A 25215-nucleotide genomic window follows, 5' to 3' on the forward strand; every position below is an offset into this window, starting at 1 on the left:
ATGCGTTTGAAATATTTGACTACAATAGTGGAACAACAGGTATATATATATATACGTGTATAAATTATTCTTTACATTTTATTCTTATCTAAAGTTAAATTCTCTCTAATTATTATTATCATTATTGTTTTTATTATTATTAATAATATTAATTATTATTATTATTATTAATATTATTATTATTTTGTTAAATGAAAGAAATAAAGCAGTAGATGATGAATGGGAATGAGAGAAAACTCAAATTTGAAGCATAAAAAAAGGAAAAAAACATATGTTTAATAAATGGGGGAATAATGTTGAAATTATTAAAAGTAATTTAAAAAATTGCTCAGTTGTTACTTACGTGTTACGTGATAATTATTAAGTTATACAATTTATAAAGTATATATTATTAAATGACGCAGTTATATTTCATTTTTTATGCTTAAATTCTATTTAACAAATTATTTGTATTAAATATTAAAAAATATGTCTTATAAATTGAGAAATAATTTGCGTGTTACGTGAATTATTAGTAAATTTAAAGTATATATATTATTAAATGACGTTATATTTCATTTTTTATGCTTAAATTATAACAAAATATATTAAATATTAAAAAATATGTTTAATAAATAAAAAACAAAAATGTTGGAATTATTAAAAGTAATTTAAAAAATTGCTCAGTTGTTACTTACGTGTTACGTGATAATTATTAAGTTATACAATTTATAAAGTATATATTATTAAATAACGCAGTTATATTTCATTTTTTATGCTAAAATATTCATAGAAGATAAATCATCAAATTATTTTATCTAACAATTTCGTTTGTATTAAATATTAAAAAAAAAAAAAATACCAAAATTTTTGTAAATCAAAAAAATTTTGACAATTTTTTTCTCTTCCAAAAAAAAAAAAAAAAAAAAAAAAAATTAAGAGAAATTAATTTGTAATATTTTAATGGAATTTTAAATAACTTATCTAAAATAGCAATTCAATTGATAAAATATAATTAATAACCATACAATCATAAAAATTTTTTTAATTAATTTATTAAAAATAATGAAATAATAATTTTCTAACTGAAAAGTTTTACATATTAAATATATTATTATAGTTTAATTTGAATAAATTCATGTGTGTGTGTGTGTCTTTTTTTTTGTTGTTAAAAGAAAAGAAATTTTTCAAATATTTTTGAATTTTCATACTTGTTACTGCCTTTTTTTTTTATTTGTTTACTTTTTGTTTTTATATAATTTAATTTTTTTTTTTTTTTTTTTTGTAAATTCTCAATCAATATCACTTAGTTTAATTACTAAATGTTACTTACTGATAACATAACATTATTTAAATATTACTGCTTAACATAGCAAGAAAAGTAAATTAATAAAATATTTTTTTTTTTAAAAAAAATGAAAATTTTTATTTCTTTTTTTTCTTTTTCAGGATGGAGCAGCTAAAATACCAGCAATGAATTGGTCACCAAATGGTAAAAAATTAGCAGTAGCTAATGCTGATCGTGTGATATTATTATTTGATGAAACTGGAAAACGACGTGATAAATTTGCTACTAAACCTATCGATGCTAAGGTTTTAAAATTTTCTAATCAATTTAATTGATCAAAAAAGAGAAAAAGTTTTTTATTAAATATAAAAAATAAAATTTAAATAAGTAACTAAAATGATTGAATGGAATAAATTTTAGTGATAATACTATTATTTCTAGTATGGAAAGAAGAGTTATCAAATGAAAGCATTGTTAAATTTAAAAATTTAAATAAGTAACTAAAATGATTGAATGGAATAAATTTCAGTGATAATATCATCTTTAGTGATAATATTATTATTTCTAGTATGGAAAGAAGAGTTATCAAGTGAAAGCATTAGTTTTTTCACCTGATTCAACTCGTATTGCTATTGGTCAAACTGATAACATTGTTTATGTTTATCGAATTGGTGAAACGTGGTATATAATTCATGTTTACTTTTGTAAAAAAAAAAATTATTTCAATAATTCATTGATAATAATTTGATATGAATTATTTTATATGATCAATTAAATGAAGTGATAATTTAGATATCAATTTAGTATCATTTTTTCTCTCTTTTTTTTTTTTTTTGGATTTAATATTTTTTATTTATCATTTCAAATTAATTTTAGTTGATTGATTGAAAATTTTTATTAAATGTAAAATTATTGACAACAAAAATTTTTGTCAATAAATGTTAATAATGTATTTTAGTGATAATATTGATAGTATTGTTAACACAATGATAATTTGAGCTTAATTTTAGGGATGAGAAAAAAGTTATATGTAATAAATTTGTTCAATCATCAGCAGTGATAGCATTATTGTGGCCAAGTGAGGATCGTTTAATAATTGGCCTAATTGATGGTAAAGTAAGAATTGCATCATGTCGTAATAATAAATGTTCAACATTATACAAAACTGATGTATCAGTTATTTCTCTTGCACTTCCGTAAGAATTTTATTTATTTATTTTTTTTTTCTTTTTAATTTCTAAACTATTTTATAAATCATAAAATTCCAATTTTTTTCCCTCTCATAAATCAAAATTTAACAAAATAATTTAATCATTGTATTTTTTAAACAAATTAATAAAATGTAATTTGAAAAATACTATTTATACTGTTTTAAAATATATTGTTTTATTGTAATTTGAAAAAAAAAAAATACTGTTTAATTTTAACAAAAATGCCAATTTAATTTTCAAATATGAAAAATTATATTGATTGCTTCATTTATTATGATATGAGCTTGTTTGTAAGTAAGATAAGGAAATGATAAGAAATAGCATAATTTTTTAGCTGATCATAAAATAATTTAATAAATTTTTTTTTTTTTTTTGCAAGTTTAATTTTGCAAATTCTTTACCGAATTGAAATTTTAGTTTTGATGAACAGTGATTGATTGATAATTTTAATTTGTTGGAGAAAAAATTGACTGAAATTTTAGCTTAAATGAAAAAATGATTGATTGAAATATTAGTCTGATAAAAAAAAAGAAAAAAACGAAAAAATGTACTAGAAGTAATTTATTATAAATTTAATTAAAAACGAATAAAAAATGAAATACTTTTTAAATAGCTAATGAATTTTCACACTTCCAAAATTTTATCACATCTAATTTAATTTATTACTTTTATCCTATCAAAAAAAAAAAAAAAAAAATAATAACAAATAAAAATAAAATAACAAATAAAATAAATGAATTAGTTAGCATATTTTTTCATTCTTTTCTAATTAAATTTCTTATGAACATTTTTCTTTTTTTTTTAAAAAAAAATTATTATTTATTACATAAATTTCTTATTATATTATATGAATTTAAATATTCATTTTGATTTTATTTTAACAATTTCTTAAATTGTTATATATTTATTATATAAATTTTTTATTCATTTTCACTTTAACAATTTCTTAATTTATTATTTATTTGTTATATAAATTCAGTATTCATTTTCATTTTAACGATTTCTTAAATTGTTATATATTTATTATATAAAATTAATATTCATTATTATTTTAACAATTTCTTAAATTATTATATATTTATTATATAAATTTATTATTATATTATATAAATTTAAATAATTATATAAAGTTAATATTCATTTTTATTTTAACAATTTCTTAAATTATTATATATTTTTATATAAATTGTTATTATATTATATAAATTTAAATTGTTATATAAATTTAATATTCATTTTCATTTTAACAATTTCTTAAATTATTATATATTTATTATATAAATTTAATATTCATTTTCATTTTAACAATTTCCTAAATTATTATATATTTATTATATAAATTTATTATTACATTATATAAATTTAAATTATTATATAAATTTAATATTCATTATCATTTTAGTAATTTCTTAAATTATTATGTATTTATTATATAAAGTTAAATATTCATTTTTCATTTCATTTTAACAATTTCTTAAATTATTACATATTTGTTATATAAATTTAAATATTCATTTTTCATTTTCACTTTAACAATTTCTTAAATTATTATATAATCTAATAAAAAAAATAAATAAATAATTAATTGAAATTGTTTACATTTAAGGCCTGATCATCGTTCATTTATTTCTGGTCACACTGATGGTTCAATCATTTTATATTCAATGGATCGACGAATGCAAACAAAAATTTTAACACATAATTGTCCACCGTATGCATTAGTATATACAAATAATGCTATTATAATTGGTGGATGCGATCAACGAATAGTATCGTATACCGAAAATGGCCAATTATTACAGCAATTTGATTACTGTAATGAGATAGATCATGAGAAAGAGTTTACTGTAGCTGTTCGTGACACATTTGGACAAAGTGTCATTTTTGGAAGTTTTGATAGGTCTTTTTCTTTTCTTTTTTTTATTTTATAAAATTTTAGCATATTTTCTATAAATGTTTTTTTTTTTATTTTATTAAAATTTTAGCATATTTTCTATAAATATTTTTTTTTTTTATTTTATTAAAATTTTAGCATATTTTCTATAAATGTTTTTTTTTTTTTATTTTATTAAAATTTTAGCATATTTTCTATAAATGATTTTTTTTTTTTATTTTATTAAAATTTTAGCATATTTTCTATAAATGTTTTTTTTTTTAATTTATTAAAATTTTAGCATATTTTCTATAAATTTTTTTTTTTTATTTATAAAATTTAGCATATTTTCTATAAATGTTTTTTTTTTTTATTTATTAAAAATTTAGCATATTTTCTATAAATGTTTTTTTTTTTTTTTTTATTAAAATTTTAGCATATTTTTATAAAGTTTTTTTTTTTATTTTATTAAAATTTTAGCATATTTCTATAAATTTTTTTTTTTTTTATTTATTAAATTTTAGCATATTTTCTATAAATGTTTTTTTTTTTTATTTTATTAAGATTTTAGCATATTTTCTATAAATGTTTTTTTTTTTTTTTTTTCATTCATTATTTTAAATTCAAATATTTTTTCTTTTCAAATGATTACATCAATATTTTAATTAATTTTATTAGAAATATTAAAAATTTTTGCATCATTTATATTTCAATTTTTTTTTCTTTTTTAAAATTTAACATAAACATTAGCAATTATGTATATGATATTTCTAAATAAATAAGTTGATTTAACAAAGTTGGATTAATATAACTTTAAGAAAAAAAAAAGTGCTACTTTTTATAGAGTACGACTTTATTCGTGGAATTCTCGACGAGGTGCTTTAGATGAAGGTAAACCATTAGAGATTCGTTACTTATATACAATTAGCGCATTAACATGGAGTCCAGATGGTTCAACTATTGCAGTGGTTTGTTCATTTCATAAAATTTTAATATTTTAATAAAAAATTCAAAAAAAAAAAAATCAAATAAGCAACGATGTTATTATTACTAATTTAGTAATTTTACTTATATATATTGCTTACTTCGTTGCAAAAAAACCATGAATGCTTTATGGTTTAGTTAAGTAGTGTTACGTAACGTTACTCTAACGTAACGTTACGTCTAAAAGTCATCGTAGAGATTTAACACCTGTGACAACTTGCAATAAACCATTTGTGCACTTTTTTGATAGGATTACTGTAGCTAATATTATGAAGCAAACAATACCCAAATATTATTGCTTTTCCTGCAAAGTATGCAATATTTGAAAATATTTAACAATAATTTATCTTTTAAATTTAAATTATTTATTAGCATATTTAAAAAAAAAAAAAAAAATTAATTTAGCTATAATTTCAGGGTACATTATGTGGTGCAGTGATAAACTTAGATTGTTGTTTAAAACATTTCATATTGAAAGGACATCTTTTAAATTTAAATTATTTATTAGCATATTTAAAAAAAAAAAAAAAATTAATTTAGCTATAATTTCAGGGTACATTATGTGGTGCAGTGATAATCTTAGATTGTTGTTTAAAACATTTCATATTGAAAGGACATTTTGAAACAAAATATGTTTCTCCCTCACAAGTTATTATTAAAGATACATCTACTGAACAACATGTAACAATTCATTCTTCTAAAGGATTACCTATTAATGAAATTAAAGTAACTTTTTTCACATTTTGTATCTTTTTTTCTTTTTAAACTGATAATTTAAGGTTAATATCATTACTATTATTATCATTAAGTATTAATATTAGTATTGTATTATTAGTAGTAGAGTTAAATAAATTTAAGGTTATTATCATCACTATATTAGTATTATTATATTAATTTATATATATATATAATAGTATTATTATATTTTTTATTTAAGGTTATTGTCATTACTTATATTATTATTATTATTATTATTATTATTATTATTATTATTATTATTATTATATTATTATTATTATTATTATTATTATATATAGTATTATTATATTATATTTTAAGCTAATAATTTAAGAATATTATCATTAATCATTATTACTATTATTATCATTATTACTTATTATTTATTTAGCACTGGTATTAGTATTGTATTATTATTAGTAGAGTTAAATTATTATCATTACTACTATTATTGTTTGGTATTATTATTATTATCAGTATTGCTAGAGTTAAATTTACTTCTTTTTTATGATTATGCTGAAGATTGTAAGTGTTACATAGCATTTGTATTCATCCTCTAATTATTTTTTAATTATCAGAGTTTAATTTTAAGTGCTAATATTTTAATTAAGATAATGGGACATGATCGATATGTGATTGCTTATACAACAAATACACTGATAATTGCTGATATGAGGAATGGTTATTGTAGTGAAATTGAATGGCAAAGTGCTGGTAATGAGAAATTCTATTTTGATAACGAAAATGTTTGTATGATAATTAATGCTGGTGAGGTATGCATATGATAATTTTAATTTTAACATGCAATTATTTCAATGTATACATGGAAATAATTGAAATTTGTTGTATCTAATTTATAATTATTAAGAATTAAATATATATCATAAATGATAATTAAAATTTATACTGATTTTAATAATACTAATTTAATTATTGTTTGAAATTCAAATGCATCAATAATTATACCTTTTTTTTTTTTTTGAATTTGAAATATTTAATTTTGTTTTATTTATTAGTCAACAATAGAAATAATTGAAATTTGATCAATCGAATTTATAGTTATTAAGAATTAAATATATATTATAAATGATAACTAACATTTATACTGATTTTAATAATATTAATTTAATTATTGTTTGAAAATCAAATGCATCAATAATTATGTCTCTTTTTTTGATTTAGAATATTTAATATTGTTTTATTTATTATTCAGTGTATTCAGCAATAGAAATAATAGAAATCTGATGAATCTAATTTCTAATTATTAAGAATTAAATATATAAATCATAAATGATAATCAACAAATAGTGATTTTTTTACAGCGATTTTAATAGTAATGATTTAATTATTGTTTGAAATTCAAATGTATCAATAATTTTTGTTTTATTTATTAGTCAACAATAGAAATAATTGAAATTTATTTATTAATAGGTAAATTTGATAGAATATGGAAATAATGAGATAATTGGTTGGATTCGAACAGAGCTCATATCAACACATCTCATTTCAGTACGAATTACAAAACAGCAACTTAAAAATATAAATATTATAAAGCGTGTTGCTTATCTTCTTGATTTGAATACCATTTCAGTGGGTGTGTATGTGATTTAAATTTATTTTTATTATTGGAATAATTTTATAATATATTATTTCTTTTGTTATAATTTTAATTTTTGATATTCTATAATTTTAATTTTAATTTTTGATAATTTTAATTTGAATTTTTGATAAATTTTTTTGAGTTAACAAAATTAATTCAACTTTTCTTTTACTTAAATTCATTTAGATTACTATTATTATTATTACTACTACTCAGTTTTTAGCATTTTCTTTTTTTTTTTTAATCCTTAAAGGTATTGATTAAATAATAATATGTAAAAATTAATTATAAAAAAAAAAATGAAAGTATTATTTATTTATTTAAATTTATTCTATACATGAGTTATAAAATGTATTTTGAGAAAATTTAAAAGTAATTAAAATTATTTTTCTTTTCGTTTTTTTTTTTTTTTTTCACCTTCTAATTTAATATTTTTTTTTTTGTTTTGTTTTTTATAGTTGATTTAATAAGTCAACGACAGATTGCACAATTTACGCATCCAGTATACATCGATTGGCTTGAGGTTTATTTTATTCATTTCATTTTGTTGTTATCAAAACAAAATTGATATTTTAATATATTTTATAGATATTTTAATATATTTATTATTTGTTGAAATAATTTGAATTTAATTACTAAATCTCCGTGTTGATCAATTTCATCGATTATCACTGATCATTACTAATTATTACATTTATTTATCAAATTTAAGTATGACTTAAATATAATTTTGTAATCAATTATAATCAAAATCATATGCTATCATCATTCCTTCTTTAAAATGAAAGATGATTGAATTAAAACACAATCAATGTTCGATGAAATAATTTAAATTTAATTACTAAATCTTCATGTTGATCAATTTCGTCGATTATCAACTGATCATTACTAATTATTACATTTATTTATCAAATTTAAGTATGACTTAAATATAATTTTGTAATCAATTATAATCAAAATCATAGGCTATCACTGTTCCTTCCTTAAAAATTAAAATAAATTTATTAATTCTTTTTTAGCTTAGTGAAATGGCAACAAAATTATTGTTTCGTGATAAGAGATCTCGATTATTGCTAGCTGATATAAAAAGTGATCGGAAGATATCATTGTTGGATTATTGTAGTTATGTTCAATGGGTTCCTAATAGTGATGTTATTGTAGCTCAATCGATTGATCAACTTTGCATTTGGTATCAAGCAGAAAATCCTGATGAAGTAAAAGTTTTCTTCTTTTTTTTTTTGTTTATTTGTTTATTTGTTTACATTTAACTTTCTTCACTTCTCGTATAACTTTTATTTTAATTTGATTAGATAAGAAGTAAATAAATGAAGTAAAAGTTTTCTTCTTTTTTTTTTTTTTGTTTATTTGTTTATGTTTAACTTTCTTCACTTCTCATATAACTTTTATTTTAATTTGATTAGATAAGAAGTAAATAAATTTTAAAAGATGAAATAAAATTTGATTATATTTTGCAGATGGTAATGATACCTATAAAAGGTGAAATTGAAACTGTTCTTCGTGATGAATCTAGAACTGAAGTTATTGTTGAGGTTAAATACAATTATTATTATTGTTGTTGTTATTGTTTTGTTTATTAAAATAAACAATAATGAGAGAGAAGAAGAGTAGAAAGTAAAATTTTTAAAAATTACTAGAAAGTAAAGTTTTTTTTTTATTCAAATTTTATATGGGAGAAGAAGAGTAGAAAGTTAAATTTTAAAGATGAGAAAATTTTCATAAAAATTTTCCTTTTTTAAATTATTATATAGAGAAAACATATGTGTTTGGTAATTTTTAAATATTTAAATTAAAATTAGAAATAAACAATTATGGTTTCTTTTTTCTTTTTTTTTTTTTTATGGAAATAAGAAGAATTGTTTATACGAAAGCACTAACAATTAGCACTAAATAAATAATGATAAATTAAACGAAAATTCATACATAAATTTGAAATATATTGCAAATGATAATTTAATCTAAAATCTAAAATTCTATTTTAAAAAAATTTAAGAAAATTTAAATGATAAAATGTTTGTTTGTAAATTAACTCAAATTTATGCTAATTTCAAACAGATCAAAATTAGATTGCTTCAAGAATTACAAAAATATTGAAATGCAAAAGTAAATACCAAAGTAAGCATAAAAGTAATATGAAAGAAAATACGAAATTAAATGAAAATACTATATATTTTCAAATTTTTTTTTTTTTTTTAATTAGATGAAAAACTTTTTAAAAATTTGCATAACTTTTAATTTTTGTATGTTTTTTTTTTTTCTCTCTTAAAAATGAATTTTATAGGAAGCAAATGAAAAAGTTGCTTATGAACTTGATCAAACACTTATCGAATTTGCTTCCGCTATTGATCGATTTGATTTTGCTCGAGCAATTGATTTTTTAGAGAAACGAGAAGAAGAAGAATATGATACAACAGTACTATGGCGTCAACTTGCTCAGGTTTCTTATCATTGATTAAGTAAATTATCAATAAATTATAATATAATTTATTGATAAAAGTAAATTATGAGGAAAAATTGAAATATATAATTTAGTGATAATATTTTAAGAAAATTACCACATAAATTATAACATAATTTAATGATAAAAGTAGATTATGAGAACAAATTAGAATATAGAATTTAATGATAATATTTTGAGAAAGTTATCATAAATTAAATATAATTATACCATAAATTATAATATTTAATAAATGACATTTTTCATATTTGTATCAATCCAATATATAACTATTTTAAGTTTTTTTTTTTTTTTTTTTTTTTTTTAAAAAAAAAGTTTTGGAAATGATTTTTGATTGATTTTTGATATAATATATTTCTTATAGGTTGCATTATCACAACAACAATTATTGATAGCACAACGATGTTTCGCAGCATTGGGTGATATTTCTCGAGTGCAAATGCTTGTGGAAATGATTCGAATTGCTGATGAAATAACTAGAAATACCGGTGATGATGGAAAAAATAATTATAAAGTATCATTTTTTTTCTTTACTTAAATTTATCATAGCACATATCACTGATAAGTGGTTGTCCCTTATCATAGCACATATTACTGATAAGTGGTTGATCCTCACCATAGCACATATTAGTGATGAGTGGTTGATCCTTATCATAGCACATGTTACTGATAAGTGGTCGATCCTTATCATAGCACATTTCACTGATAAGTGGTTGATCCTTATCATAGCACATTTCACTGATAAGTGGTTGTTCCTTATCATAGCACATATTACTGATAAGTGGTTGTTTCTTACCATAGCACATATTACTGATAAGTGGTTGTTCCTTACCATAGCACATATTACTGATAAATGGTTGATCCTTATCACAGCACATATTACTGATAAATGGTTGATCCTTATCATAGCTGATTCCATATATGTATTACTTTTTGTTATTAATCATTAGCAGTAATCAAAATTTTTTTTCCTTTCAGGTTCAAGCACGTCTAGCTCTTATGAACAAAGATTTTCGAGAAGCTGAAAGGATTTATCTCGAACAGGTGAAACAAATATACCTATTGTCAAAAAAAAAAAAAAAAAAAAAAAAGAATTAAGCTACTTTATGAATCTTTTTACAGTAATTATAATCAATAATTGATTATTATCATTATTAATTATTATATTCAAATTTTGATTGAAAACAAATTTAACAGTCTTTTAAAGTAAATTAAAAATTTTATTTTACTAATTAAATTTGTTCAATTTAATTTATAGAATGCATTAGATGAAATTATTGAAATTTATCAGCAAATTGGCAAATGGGATGAAGCATTTGAGTTAGCTCAATCACAAGTATGTTTTTATTATTAAATGTTCTACGAGATTTATACCTATTTCAAAAATTCATTAATTATCTATTTTTTAATTTTTTTCAAGAATCATCCAGACTTGGAAACTGTTAAAGCACGATACTATCGTTATTTGTTTGATACAGGTCAGGATGGAAAAGCTGCACAAGTTAGTTTTTTTTTTTTTTTTTTTCTAATATTCAAAAAATAAAAAAAAAAAAAAAAAATTAATTTTAATTCTGTTCTTTATGAAATATTACATCATGTACATTAATATTTATCATAATTATCATTTATGTATTATCATAATTTATCATAATTATTGTCATAATCATTATTTACATATTATAGTTTGTCATAATTATTATCATAATTATCATCCACACATTATCATAATTTATCATAATCATCATTTCCATATTATCATAGTTCACCATAACTATTATCACAATTATCAACCTTATATTATCATAATTATCGTCATAATCATCATTTACATATTATCACAGTTTACCATAGTTATTATCACAATTATCTTATATAATTATAATTATTGCCTTAATCATTATTTACTTTATTATCATAGTTTATCATAATTATTATCATAATTATCATCTACATATTATCATAATTTATCATAATCATCATCTTATCATAATTATCATCTACATATTATCATAATTTATCATAATCATACATATTATTATAGTTTGCCATAATTATTATCATAATTATCATCCTTATATTATCATAATTATCGTCATAATCATCATCTACCTATTATTATAGTTTATCATAATTATTATCACATTTATCATCTATATATTATCATAATTTATCACAATTACTATCATAATTATCATCTATATATCTTTTTTTTTTTTTTGGTAATGTTATTACAACCTATATAATTTATTTTCATCTCGAAAAGTGATCTTAGTTAAATTTCTAGCTCATTTTTTCGGATCATTTTTACAATTAAAAATTTGGCGTATTTTTGCAATTAAAAATTTAGCGCATATAAATATGATAATAAACAATCATTTAAAAAATTTTCTAGAATTATTGAACTTTTATCATTCATTGTAAATCTAAGAGTGTAATCATTGTAATCCTTCAATAATGGCTTTCCTTTTTTTTTTTTTTTTTTTAAATTAAATTTTAATTAAATTAAAAAGTAGCTAATTTCAGATATCAGAACGTGATGGTGATTTGCTTGTTGCAATTGAATTATATTTGAAAGCTGGTTTGGTCATTCAAGCAGCTCGTATCCTTTTGCAAAATTCAAAACTTTTATTTAAAGATGATTTAGTACAAAATGTTATTACAGCATTGATACAATCTGATCAATTTGAAAAAGTTTGCTATTCAATTCTTTTTTTCTATTTTTTTTTTTTAATTAGAATAATTTAATCTAATATATTTGTATATTTTTTTATTAGAATAATTTAATCTAATATATTTGTATATTTTTTTATTAGAATAATTTAATCTAATATATTTGTATATTTTTTTATTAGAATAATTTAATCTAATATATTTGTATATTTTTTTATTAGAATAATTTAATCTAATATATTTGTATATTTTTTTATTATTTAATCTAATATATTTTATATTTTTATTAGAATAATTTAATCTAATATATTTGTATATTTTTTTATTAGAATAATTTAATCTAATATATTTGTATATTTTTTTATTAGAATAATTTAATCTAATATATTTGTATATTTTTTTATTAGAATAATTTAATCTAATATATTTGTATATTTTTTTATTAGAATAATTTAATCTAATATATTTGTATATTTTTTTATTAGAATAATTTAATCTAATATATTTGTATATTTTTTTATTAGAATAATTTAATCTAATATATTTGTATATTTTTTTATTAGAATAATTTAATCTAATATATTTGTATATGTTTATATATTATTTTAAATCATTTTTTTAAAAAAAAAAGGGAAAATTAGAAATTATAAAATTTTTTAGGCTGGTGAATTATTTGAAGCAATAAAAAATTTTGAACAATCATTGGAAAATTATCAAAAAGGAAAAAGTTATGCAAAAGCTATTCAGGTTAATTATAATCATTTTTTTTTTTTTTTTTTCAATTATTATTTATGCAAAAAATTTCTCATTTCATATATCAGTTAAATATTTTAGCTAGCACGAATACATTTTCCGGAAAAAGTTATTTCACTGGAAGAAGATTGGGGTGATTATTTGATTGCAGAAGGAAATTATGATGCAGCAATAAATCATTTTCTTGGTTTGTATTATTATTAGATTAATCATCTATCTATGTTATAGTTTTGTGTTTTAGTTTTAATTTTAAAATTTAAATTTATGCCCATTTGCAGAAAGTGGAAAAACAGCAAAAGCTCTTGAAGCATCAATTAAAGCAAAACAATGGAGTAGAGCTGCACAAATTGTTGATGTAATTGAAGATAGCGAACTGGCAAAACGATACTATGGCAAAATTGCTGATCATCATGCAAGTATTGGTGATCTTGAGGTAGATTAATTAATCTTTTTTTTTTTTTTTTTTTAAATTATCTGGCTGATATGATAAGATTATTGTTATGATCATTATATTAGTAATTTATAAAAAAAAAAAAAAGTTATCAAATAAAAATGAAATTAATCTTGAAAAGGTCGAGAATAATCATGCAAGTATTGGTGATCTTGAGGTAGATTAATTAATTTTTTTTTTTTTAAATTATCTGGCTGATATGATAAGATTATTATTATGATCATTATATTAGTAATTTATAAAAAAAAAAAAAGTTATCAAATAAAAATGAAATTAATCTTGAAAAGGTCGAGAATAAACAATCAAGTATTGATGATCTTGAGGTAGATTACTTTAAATTATCTGACTATAAAATAAAAATGAAATTAATCTTGAAAAGGTCGAGAATAAACATGCAAGTATTGGTGATCTTGAGATAGATTACTTTAACAAGACAAGATTATTATTATTTGTAATATAATTTTGAGTAATTTCTAAGAAATTTATCAAAGAACGAAATTAATCTTAAAAAGGTCGAGAATAATCATACAAGTATTGATGATCTTGAGATAGATTACTTTAAATTATCTGACTATCAAATAAAAATGAAATTAATCTTAAAAAGGTCGAGAATAATCATACAAGTATTGATGTTCTTGAGATAGATTACTTTAACAAAATAAGATCAAGACAAGATTATTATGATTATTATTATGTGTAATATAATTTTGAGTTAGTGTCTAAAAAATTGATCAAATAAAAATGAAATTAAGCTTATAAATGCTTTTTTAATAAAATAGAAGAGAAGAAGCAAAAATATTAAATTAAAAATTAAAAAGATTGTTGAAATGTGATCAAAAAAAAAAAAAAAGAATTTAGCGAGCTGAAATGTTATACATTGAAGCAAAAATGCATCGAGAAGCAATCGAAATGTATAATAAAGCTTCCCGATGGGCTGATTCATACCGGGTAAGTAAGTGCTAATTCTTTTTGTGGGTAATTTTAGATTAACATCAAATTTATCAAGCATATGAAATATTTCATTAATTCATTTGATTGTTTAATAGATTTTACAATTTATTTTTCTCTATCTCAAATGCTTTTTATTTACTTTTTTTTTTTAAGCATTGGAAAAAAAAAACGCTAAAGAGTCTAATTTTCATTTAAATTAATTTTAAAAATTTCTACATCTAACTAACTTTATCGGTTATTTTTAGTTTTTTTTTTAAAAAAAAAAAAATAAATAAATTTAGAATTATAACAAATTGAATGAATTATTTTAGTTAGCTACAGAATTTATGGGAGTTGAGAGTGATCAAATGTATGAAGAATTAGCACAAACAATGGAAAATAGTGGTCGTTTAAAGGATGCAGAGCAGGTAGCAATTTTAAATGATTGTTTTTTTTTTTTTTTTTTTTCAATCTATTTTATTATAATTTAATTTTGAAAAGAAAGAAGAAAAAAAAAAGAGTAATTACTGAATAATTATTTTTTTTAAATTATCATTAATATTTAGTGATAAATTGTAATTTTCAATGCTTAATCTATTTTATTATAATTTAATTTCAATTATTATTTTTTAAATTATCATTAATATTTTTCATATTTAGCTATATATTGCAATTGGACAAGTTAATAATGCTATTGCAATGTATAAGAAAACAGATCGAATTGATGATATGATAAGATTGATGGAAAAATATCATATCGAGAATGTCAAAGTTTGTTATAGTAAAATTTTTATCAATTGAAATGAACTGGATTGAAAGGAAAGTGATGATTAGAATTTATCAATAATATTTTTTTTTTTTTATTTCAAATAGAATATTATCATCATCATTATCATTATATCAATATATCAATATCAATATTATATTATATTAAATGTAAATAATTGTTTTGTAAACAATGTATATTGTATTTTGTTAGGAAACTCATCTTCAAGTGGCAATTGATTTGGAGGAAAAAGGTAATTTACGAGGAGCAGAAGAGCATTATTTACTTGCTAATGAATGGAAAAAAGCAGTTAATATGTATCGTAATGCTGAAATATGGAATGATGCTTATAGGATTGCTAAACAGGAAGGTGATAATATGGCACAAAAACAGGTGTAATATTTTTAGTAGTATTTTTCTATCTATTTATTCTAAAATTAAAATTATGATAAGATACTTCGAATGATGGTTAGGGATGATAATATAATAGTAATAATAATAATAATAATAATAATAATAATAATGGTATTAGTAGTAGTATTTTTCTATCTATTTATTCTAAAATTAAAATTATGATAAGATACTTCGAATGATGGTTAGGGATGATAATATAATAGTAGTAATGATAATAATAGTGATAATAATAATGATAATAATAGTAATAATAATGAAAATAGCAGTGATAATAATAATAATAACAATAATAGTAGTAGTAATAATAATAATAAAAATAGTGGTAATAATAATAATAATAATAATAATAATAATAATAATAATAATAATAATAATAATAATAATAACATGCAATAATAATAATAATGCTAGTGATAATATATCATTAAACAATAATATATAATAATAATAATGATGGTGGTGATAATAATAAAAACAATAACAGTAATAGTAATAGTAATAATAATAATAATATAATAATAATAATAATAATAATAATGATAATAATAACAGTAGTAGTGATAATAATAATAGTAGCAGTGATAATTATAATAATAATAATAATAATAATATAACGAATGATAATCTAATCTATATTATTACTTTTGTAGATTGCATTTTTGTGGGCAAAAAGTTTAAATAGTGATGCAGCAGTGAAATTATTGCAGAAATTTAAATTACTAGATGAATCGATTGATTATGCATGTGAATATGGGTAAGTATAAGATTAAAAGTATTTTTTTTTTTTGCTAAATATATTTGTATGTTTAATAAATATAAAAAAAAAAATAATAATAATAATGATAATTGACTAGAAATGATTTGAAAAACAAATAGGTAATAATAAATTTTCAATAATAAAAATCATTCAATTATTATATGATTGTTTTTTCTTTTTTTTTTTTCTTCTTTTTCATTCTTTTAAAATTTATTGCTTATTTAAGATATTTTTTTAAGAGCTTTCGATTTTGCATTTGATTTGTGTCGTTTGGAAGCAAAAAATCGTTTACCATCAGTGCATTTCAAATTAGCACAACAATTGGAAGAGGAAGGTGAATTTGAAAAAGCTGAAATGCATTTTATAGAAAGTGGTAAGCCTAAAGAAGCTATATTAATGTATATTCATGATCAAGATTGGGAAAATGCTGAACGAGTTGCAAAGTATGTTTACTTTCTAAATATTAATTGAAACCATGTAAACAATCAATATCTAATAATAATTAATCTTTGCAAAAAGTATGTTTACTTTTTAAATATCGATTAAAACAATGTAAACAATTAATATTTAATAATAATTAATCTTTGTAGAAAGTATGTTTACTTTCTAAATATAAATTAAAACAATGTAGACAATCAATATTTAATAATAATTAATCTTTGCAAAAAGTATGTTTAACTTTCTAAATATCAATTAAAACATTGTAAACAATCAATATTTAATAACAATTAATCTTTGCAAAAAGTATGTTTACTTTTTAAATATCAATTAAAACAATGTAAACAATCAATATTTAATAATAATTAATCTTTGCAAAAAGTATGTTTACTTTCTAAGTATCAATTAAAACAATGTAAACAATCAATATTTAATAATATCTAATCTGAGCGCGTGTTTGTATATTTTAAAAATAAAATTTTTTGGAATAAAAAAAAAAAAAGAAAAAATCAAAAGTTATTTAAAGTTAAAACCAAATACTTATTTTGCTTTTAAATGATAATAGTATAAATATTGCTTAATCTTATGAAAATACTAAATGATATCACAATTTTGTACTATTGATTAAATTAATAGCAAAAATTTACACAAGCAATAAATTTAGTAATAACTAAATTTTAAAAAAGAATTTTTTTCTTTTTTTTTTTAAAAAAAAAAAAATTTTTTTTTGAGTAAATAATTTGTAGAAAGCATAGTCCAGAAACATTATCTGATGTATACATTCGACAAGCTCGAATGGCAATTGAGCAAAAAAATTTTGCATGTGCCGAAAGTTGCTTACTTCGGGCAAATCGTCCTGAAATAATTTTACGATGTTATAAAGAATTAGAAATGTGGCAAGATGCTATACGTATTGCTAAAGATTATATGCCTGCAGAATTAAAACATTTAGAAGTAAGTAATAATTTTAAAAATTTGCTATTAAAATAAGCTTATTTGCTAAGCTAACAAAAATTTGATCATGATTTATTTATTTGTTTATTAATAAAACATATGCAAATTATTTGCTAAGCTAATAAATTTGATCATCATTTATTTATTTATTTGTTTATTAATAAAACATATGCAAATTATTTGCTACGATAATAAATTTAGAATTATTTGCTACGATAAAAAATTGCTATGATAATAAAACGATAATAAGTTTGATTATGACATATTTATTAATAAAACATATGCAAATTATTTGCTAAACTAACAAATTTGATCATGATTAACTAATTAATTAATTAATTAATTGTTGTTTATTGTTTAGATTGTCATTTATTTCTATTACAAATTATATTTCGAGAATTGTTAAATGAATTGGTGGAAAAATATGTAAACATTAGGAAAAAAAAAACATAAATTGACAATAAAATAAATTAAATAAATCATGATAATTTGTAAATATTATTAAAGGATGAATTTGATCAAGTACAGCTAAAATCTGGCGCAAAAGGTATTTTATCATTTATTGCACAAGCACGAGATTGGGAAAGTGAAGGTGAATATATTCGAGCTATTCAATGCTATCTAAAAGTAAAGGATTCAGAGACAGCTGATACTGATACAGTTGTAAATGCTTTAAAACGGGTATAAACATTAATATTTAATAAAATTTAGTATTATTTTAATTTGCATTTATTTATTGAAATTAATTAATAACAATTATCTTTTTTCTTATCATAAATTTGCCTACTTTATCACCAAATCATCAATTCAATCATAATTTATTCAAAATGTTTAGTTAGAATTAAAATTTTACTAAACCTAAATTCAAATGGACTTAATAAAATTTAATATTATTTTAATTTGCATTTATTTATTGAAATTAATTAATAACAATTATCTTTTTTCTTATCATAAATTTGCCTACTTTATCACCAAATCATCAATTCAATCATAATTTATTCAAAATGTTTAGTTAGAATTAAAATTTTACTAAACCTAAATTCAAATGGACTTAATAAAATTTAATATTATTTTAATTTGCATTTATTTATTGAAATTAATTAATAACAATTATCTTTTCTCTTATCATAAATTTGCCTACTTTATCACCAAATCATCAATTCAATCATAATTTATTCAAAATGTTTAGTTAGAATTAAAATTTTACTAAACCTAAATTCAAATGGACTTAATAAAATTTAATATTATTTTAATTTGCACTTATTTATTGAAATTAATTAATAACAATTATCTTTTCTCTTATCATATATCCAATACAAAAAAAAAATTTCCATTTTCTTCTATCATTTTTTACTGAAGTTTGATTATTTTATCAGTTGCCAATTTAACTATAATTTGTCCAAAATGTTCAGTTAGAATTAAAATTTTATTAAATCTAAAATTCGAATAGAATTTAAATTTAATAAAATTGTTAAGTATATAAGAGGAAAATGCTCGGAAAAGAGGAAAATGTTGTTAAATGATTAAAATTTACTCAAATATTTCTATTTCAAAATCAAAATTGCTTTTCATTGAAATTTTATTTCAAAAAAAAAAAACTGTGCTATTATTACTAAGAAATTATTATTTATTTATTTATTATTATTATTTTTTTTTTTCAGGCTGGAGAATTAGCAATAAAATTTCTCTCAGATGATGTAACTTCTGCAATTGTTGATGAAATTGCAGAAATTTTCATTCATTTGAAACGGTAAAAAATAGTTTATTACTAAAATAGTTTGTTGAATTTTCATTTTTTAAAAAAAAAAAAAAAATTTATATATAAAAAAAATTGAAAAAATTAGTTAACATTTTTTTTTTTTTATTTCTTTAATAAGTTTATGCTAATATGCTTTCTATAATAGTAATAATTGAAATATTAGTAGAATTATTAAAATTTGCCTATATAATAATTTTTTTAATTATAAAATTAAAACATATTCAAAAAATTGAATATTCAAAATTTTTAAATTAAAATTAAAATATTTTCAAAGGTGAAAAGTTATGATATTTATATTTTATAAAAGTGACATTATTTTAATTTTTTTTTTTTTTTTTTTTTAAATGATGATAAAATTTTATAATTATTGTTAAAGGTTTATTGAAGCAGCTGAATTATTTTTGGCTTCAAATCAACCGGATAATGCTATTAAAGCATTCTTGCTTGGTGGACAATGGTCAAAAGCTAAAAAAGTAAAATAATTATTACTTTAATTATACATATGCTGTAATTATTTGCTAGATTCATTAGCATAAATTATTAAAATTTTAGTTAGCTATGGAATTTGTTCCGGATTTAGCCGATTTTGTGGATGAAAAATACAGGGAATCATTGAAACAGCAAGGTCGATTAGGTGAATTAATGGATGTTGATATTGTTAGCGCTATTGACGCATTACTGGAACATGGTCAGTGGGAAAAAGCGCTTGAAATAGCCCATCAACAAAAAGTTAGTTATTAATTTCCATGTGAAATATATGAAAAAAAAAAAATATAATCTCGAAATTATTAAACTAATTTAAAAAAAAAAAAAAAAAAAAAAAAAAAGAAAAGAAAAGAGATATTATTAAAATAAATAATAGCAAATGTAATATTACATTTGTTGTTGAATTAAAAAATTGTTATAGAAATTCAAAAACTTGCTATATTCATTAGCATAAATTATCAAAATTTTAGTTAGCTATGGAAAAAAAAAATTTACAAAATTAAACAAATTTTTAATTAATTGATTTTATTAATTTTAAAGGAAAAGGAATGGAAAAGGATTTTAAAAGATTTTTTGTTCAATTCTTTTTTTTCTTCTTTCCCAATTTTTAAAGCTTTCTTCTTTTTTTTTTTTTTTTTTTTTTTGGGTTTGAAATTTAAGGAAAGATAAGTTTTATTGATAGATATTTTCTTTTTTTAAAAAAAAAAAGACTTAAATTTATTAAATATTTCAATTGTTCTTAAATTAATACCACTTAAATTATAATAAAATTACACCCTGTTTTTTTTTTTTTTATTCTTTTTGCAACAATTTTTGCTAATTTTTATAACAATTAAATTAGAAATTCTACGCTTAATTACTTACTTAGAAATTCTACGCTTATTTATTTACTTACTTATTTACTTACTTACTTACTTACTTACTTACTGTATATTTGATAAAGAAAATTACTTGTAGCATCAACCATTGTTGGATAAATATGTCGCATTATATGCAACCGAATTAATTAAACAAATGAAATATGATGAAGCATTGATTACATTTGAAAAATATGGTGCATCTTCAAATTCTAACAATTTTAACATTTATCAAAGACTTATTGAAGAAGTAAGTGAAAATTTTCAATTTTTTTTTTAATGAAAATTAATTTTGCTTAAATTAATTTCATCTGTTTAAAGTATGAAAAATTATTTAAAAAAAAACAAAAAAGTTTATACATATTTTCAATTTAAATTAAAACAGACTGATAATTTTACGAGAATATTTGATAAGTATTAATTTTGATACATATTGAGAAGTGTATATATATATATTCAAAATTATAAAATTGAATATGAAATCAAATCAACTGAGGAAATCAATAATTTCAAATTGAACACCTGTAAATGTAATTTTATTATTATTATTATTTTTAATACTTTAATTTTAATATCTGAAATTAATTGAATGATTAAATGTAATAATAGTTCATCAATCTTTAATATATCTCTTATTTTATTTGAAATTTCATTCAATTTGCAAAAGATAATTCATTTTTGAATTTTTGAACTTAAAATTTTGAATTTAAACTAAGAAGTATTGCAAGATTTTAATTTTGTTTTTTTTTTTTTTTTTTAACATTTCCTAATTATAACAAATTATTTGAATCTGTCTGTTAATTAAAATGGAATTTCTTTCAAGAATTTTGTAATTATTTTTTTTTTTTTTTTTGAAAATTTTTGAAATCATAAACAAATGGGAAATTTTCAAAAAAATGGAATTTTGTAATTATTTTGAAAATTTGAAATCATAAACAAACAATGATTAGAATTTTGAATATTTATAAATGCAATTTAAAAAAAAAAAAAAAAAACGAATTAAAAAATTAAATTACTTTTAATATTTAACTCAAATACTACAAACTTTTTATCATTTTAAGGTTATTAACGTACGTAATATGAACAATCCAAACGTTTATAGAAAATGGGCAACTTTACGAAATGTTCTTCTTATGGTATGTAATGGTATGAATACTAAAGAGAAGCAAAAAGAGGTAAAAAAAAAAAAAAAAAAATTTCATCTTTTTTACTTATCATTAAAAGTAATATATTTTACTATTTAAAGTTACATTTAAATTATCTGATAATTTGCATTTGTACAATTACATTGTTTAATTGATAAATATAATTAAAAATAATTATATTTATCTTATCGAGAATATATTATTTATATCTTTATCAAGATTATATTACTTGCATCTAGGAGATGATAAGAGGATAATTAAAGTATAGTTTTTGGGATTATCTTACTTATATCCAGGAGATGATAAGAGAATAATTAAAGTAATATCTTAGGATGATAAGCGAATAATTAAAATAAAGTTCTTGGATTATCTTACTTATATCCGGGAGATGATAAGAGAATAATTAAAGTAATATCTTAGGATGATAAGAGAATAATTAAAGTGCAGCTTTAAGATTATCTTACTTATATCCAGGAGATGATAAGAGAATAATTAAAGTAATATCTTAGGATGATAAGCGAATAATTAAAATAAAGTTCTTGGGATTATCTTACTTATATCCAGGTGATGATAAGAGAATAATGATTATAGAATAAATGATAAGTAGTTTTATTATCGAATAATTTTCAATATTTCAGTTATTTAATAGATATTTGGAGATTGCTCATTATGGTGCATTACGTTCAGCTATTCTCGAATATACTGGAACAGAGATAGAACGTATCGTAGCTCAAATTACGATAAGCTTTATTCGTTATAGTGATATTATGCAAGCTGATAAAGTCTTTTATGAAGCTGGGATAGCATGCAGAGTATGTCTAATTTTTATTCATTTATTTCTAATTTAATTCAAACATAATATCTTTATTTTATTTTATTTTCTTTTTTTAATTGGTTAAGATATTTAAATAATAAACTTTACTATAATTTCTTTCTACAAAAAAAAAAAAAAAAAAAGAAAGAACTTAAGAATCTTTAAATCAATCAACAATAAATTTGAATATAATTAAATTAGCTAAATTAATTGAATATATTCCTAAGTTAATACTATTGTTAATATGATGTTAAATTTTTATTTCATTTTAATTTTTTTTTTTTTTTATTATCAAATTCAAAAATATAAATTTTTTCAATAATTATACAAAAAAAAAAAAATATGGCTAATTTGATTGTATTTTAAACAAAAATAGCAAATTTATAAATTAAAAAAAAAAAAAAAAATATATTAATTTTTTATCATAGAAATTGGGTACCACAAAAGAACGCTTAGCATTTATACTTTTAAATCATTATCTTGATTTATGTGATGCAATTGATGATCAAAATCCATCAGCTATTGATTGCTCCATTTTTGATGGCACTGATATACCACAAGAAATATTACTTCCTGCAACAAAATATACATCTGTAAAGTCTATTTCATACCAAATTTTTTTTTTTTTTTTTTTTTAAGAATTAATAAAGTTAATTTTATTTTAATAATAAAAGCATTTTTTTTTTCTTTTTTGTTTAGCAAATTAAATAATTCTCATATTTTTCTTTTTTTTTTGTTATTGAAAAATAAAATTATTAAATTTTTAACTTTTCATTTCTAGAATTTTCGAAAAAGTATATAGCATATAATTTGAGCAATTTGAAGGATGATGAATATGAAGAAGTAAAAGAATGGGTGTTAGCAATTTCGATGGAGCAAAGTATAGAACGAAATTTACCCTATGATAATGATGGTAATTTTGAAGTAAGCTTATTTGATGCAAATGGTATATCTCATCCAGCATGTCTTATTTCAGGTTTTCTTTTTTTGTTTATTTTATTTTAATAACAAAAACATTTTTTTTTTCAGCACAATATTATTTATGTATGTTATAATCAATACTGATAAAATTAAATTTTTTACATATGGAAAAATTTTTTTTATCTTTTTTTGATAATGATAAAATATTTTTTTAAATTTATTAAAGGTTATCCAACATATGGTAATGTTAAAGAATTTGGATCATCCGGTAGAGTAGCCGATCGTGATACATGGAGTTGTTTTATTATGGCGCAAAAGACAAAATCAACCGAAAATATAAGTGATGTATTACAGTTTATAGCAAAATGGACACAAACAACAGCATCGTTATCATTGTAAATTTTGCTCATTAATTATATGCATTTATAATTTTTAAATCATTGCAAATAAAAGTTGAGAAGCAATCTGTTTAATCAATTTAAGCCATTTTTTCCATATATTATTTTCTTAAATTTCTGCTAATTGAATTCATACCTAAAAAAAAAAAAAAGGAAAAAAAAAAAAGGTATGATATAAAGCATTTAGAAGTGTTAATAATTTATAAGTCAAATTACAAAAAAGTTTTTTCCTGCATACTATTTAACTAATTTTAGTTATATAAGAATGAATGATTATAACTGTTTGATCGGAATTATCCTTACTGACATTTAGCATCCAAATCCTTTGGAATAAATTTATTGAAATTTCTCTTTTATGACTTTCGATAATCGTTTATAAAAGCTTTTTAGCAAAACTTATACGACTAAAGCCATTTTATTTGATAAGAAAAAAAAAAAAAAAAAAAAAAGAAAAACTGTACTCAATTTAAAAGGAAAAATAATGCTTGTGTGTAGTTTAGTTAAAATTAGCTTTATTCACTTGAATTAGTTAAAATTAGCTTTATTCATTTAT

The 25215-nt window shown here is 19.4% G+C and overlaps 1 protein-coding gene across 1 annotated transcript; it reads left to right on the forward strand.

Moving 5' to 3' along the window:
- Window positions 1-24663, forward strand: Bma-osm-1 (Uncharacterized protein; the record flags this gene model as incomplete). Its single annotated transcript, XM_043076027.1, has 38 exons — window positions 1-39; window positions 1429-1572; window positions 1836-1948; window positions 2278-2463; window positions 4085-4378; window positions 5196-5319; window positions 5888-6061; window positions 6685-6846; window positions 7505-7667; window positions 8132-8196; window positions 8693-8887; window positions 9149-9223; window positions 9973-10128; window positions 10514-10663; window positions 11128-11193; window positions 11408-11485; window positions 11570-11650; window positions 12673-12840; window positions 13480-13566; window positions 13654-13759; window positions 13851-14005; window positions 14882-14971; window positions 15286-15381; window positions 15614-15724; window positions 15933-16112; window positions 16784-16887; window positions 17130-17333; window positions 18075-18282; window positions 18790-18963; window positions 19944-20032; window positions 20418-20514; window positions 20594-20770; window positions 21485-21634; window positions 22446-22559; window positions 23168-23341; window positions 23772-23936; window positions 24169-24319; window positions 24491-24663. The coding sequence occupies 38 exons, from the start codon at window positions 1-3 to the stop codon at window positions 24661-24663; spliced, it is 5238 nt and encodes a 1745-aa protein (XP_042931961.1).
- Between the last annotated feature and the right edge of the window lie 552 nt (window positions 24664-25215).

The sequence above is a fragment of the Brugia malayi genome, assembly GCF_000002995.4.
Source record: "Brugia malayi strain FR3 genome assembly, contig: Bm_v4_ChrX_scaffold_001, whole genome shotgun sequence".
In the NCBI taxonomy this organism is placed as follows: Eukaryota; Metazoa; Nematoda; class Chromadorea; order Rhabditida; family Onchocercidae; genus Brugia; species Brugia malayi.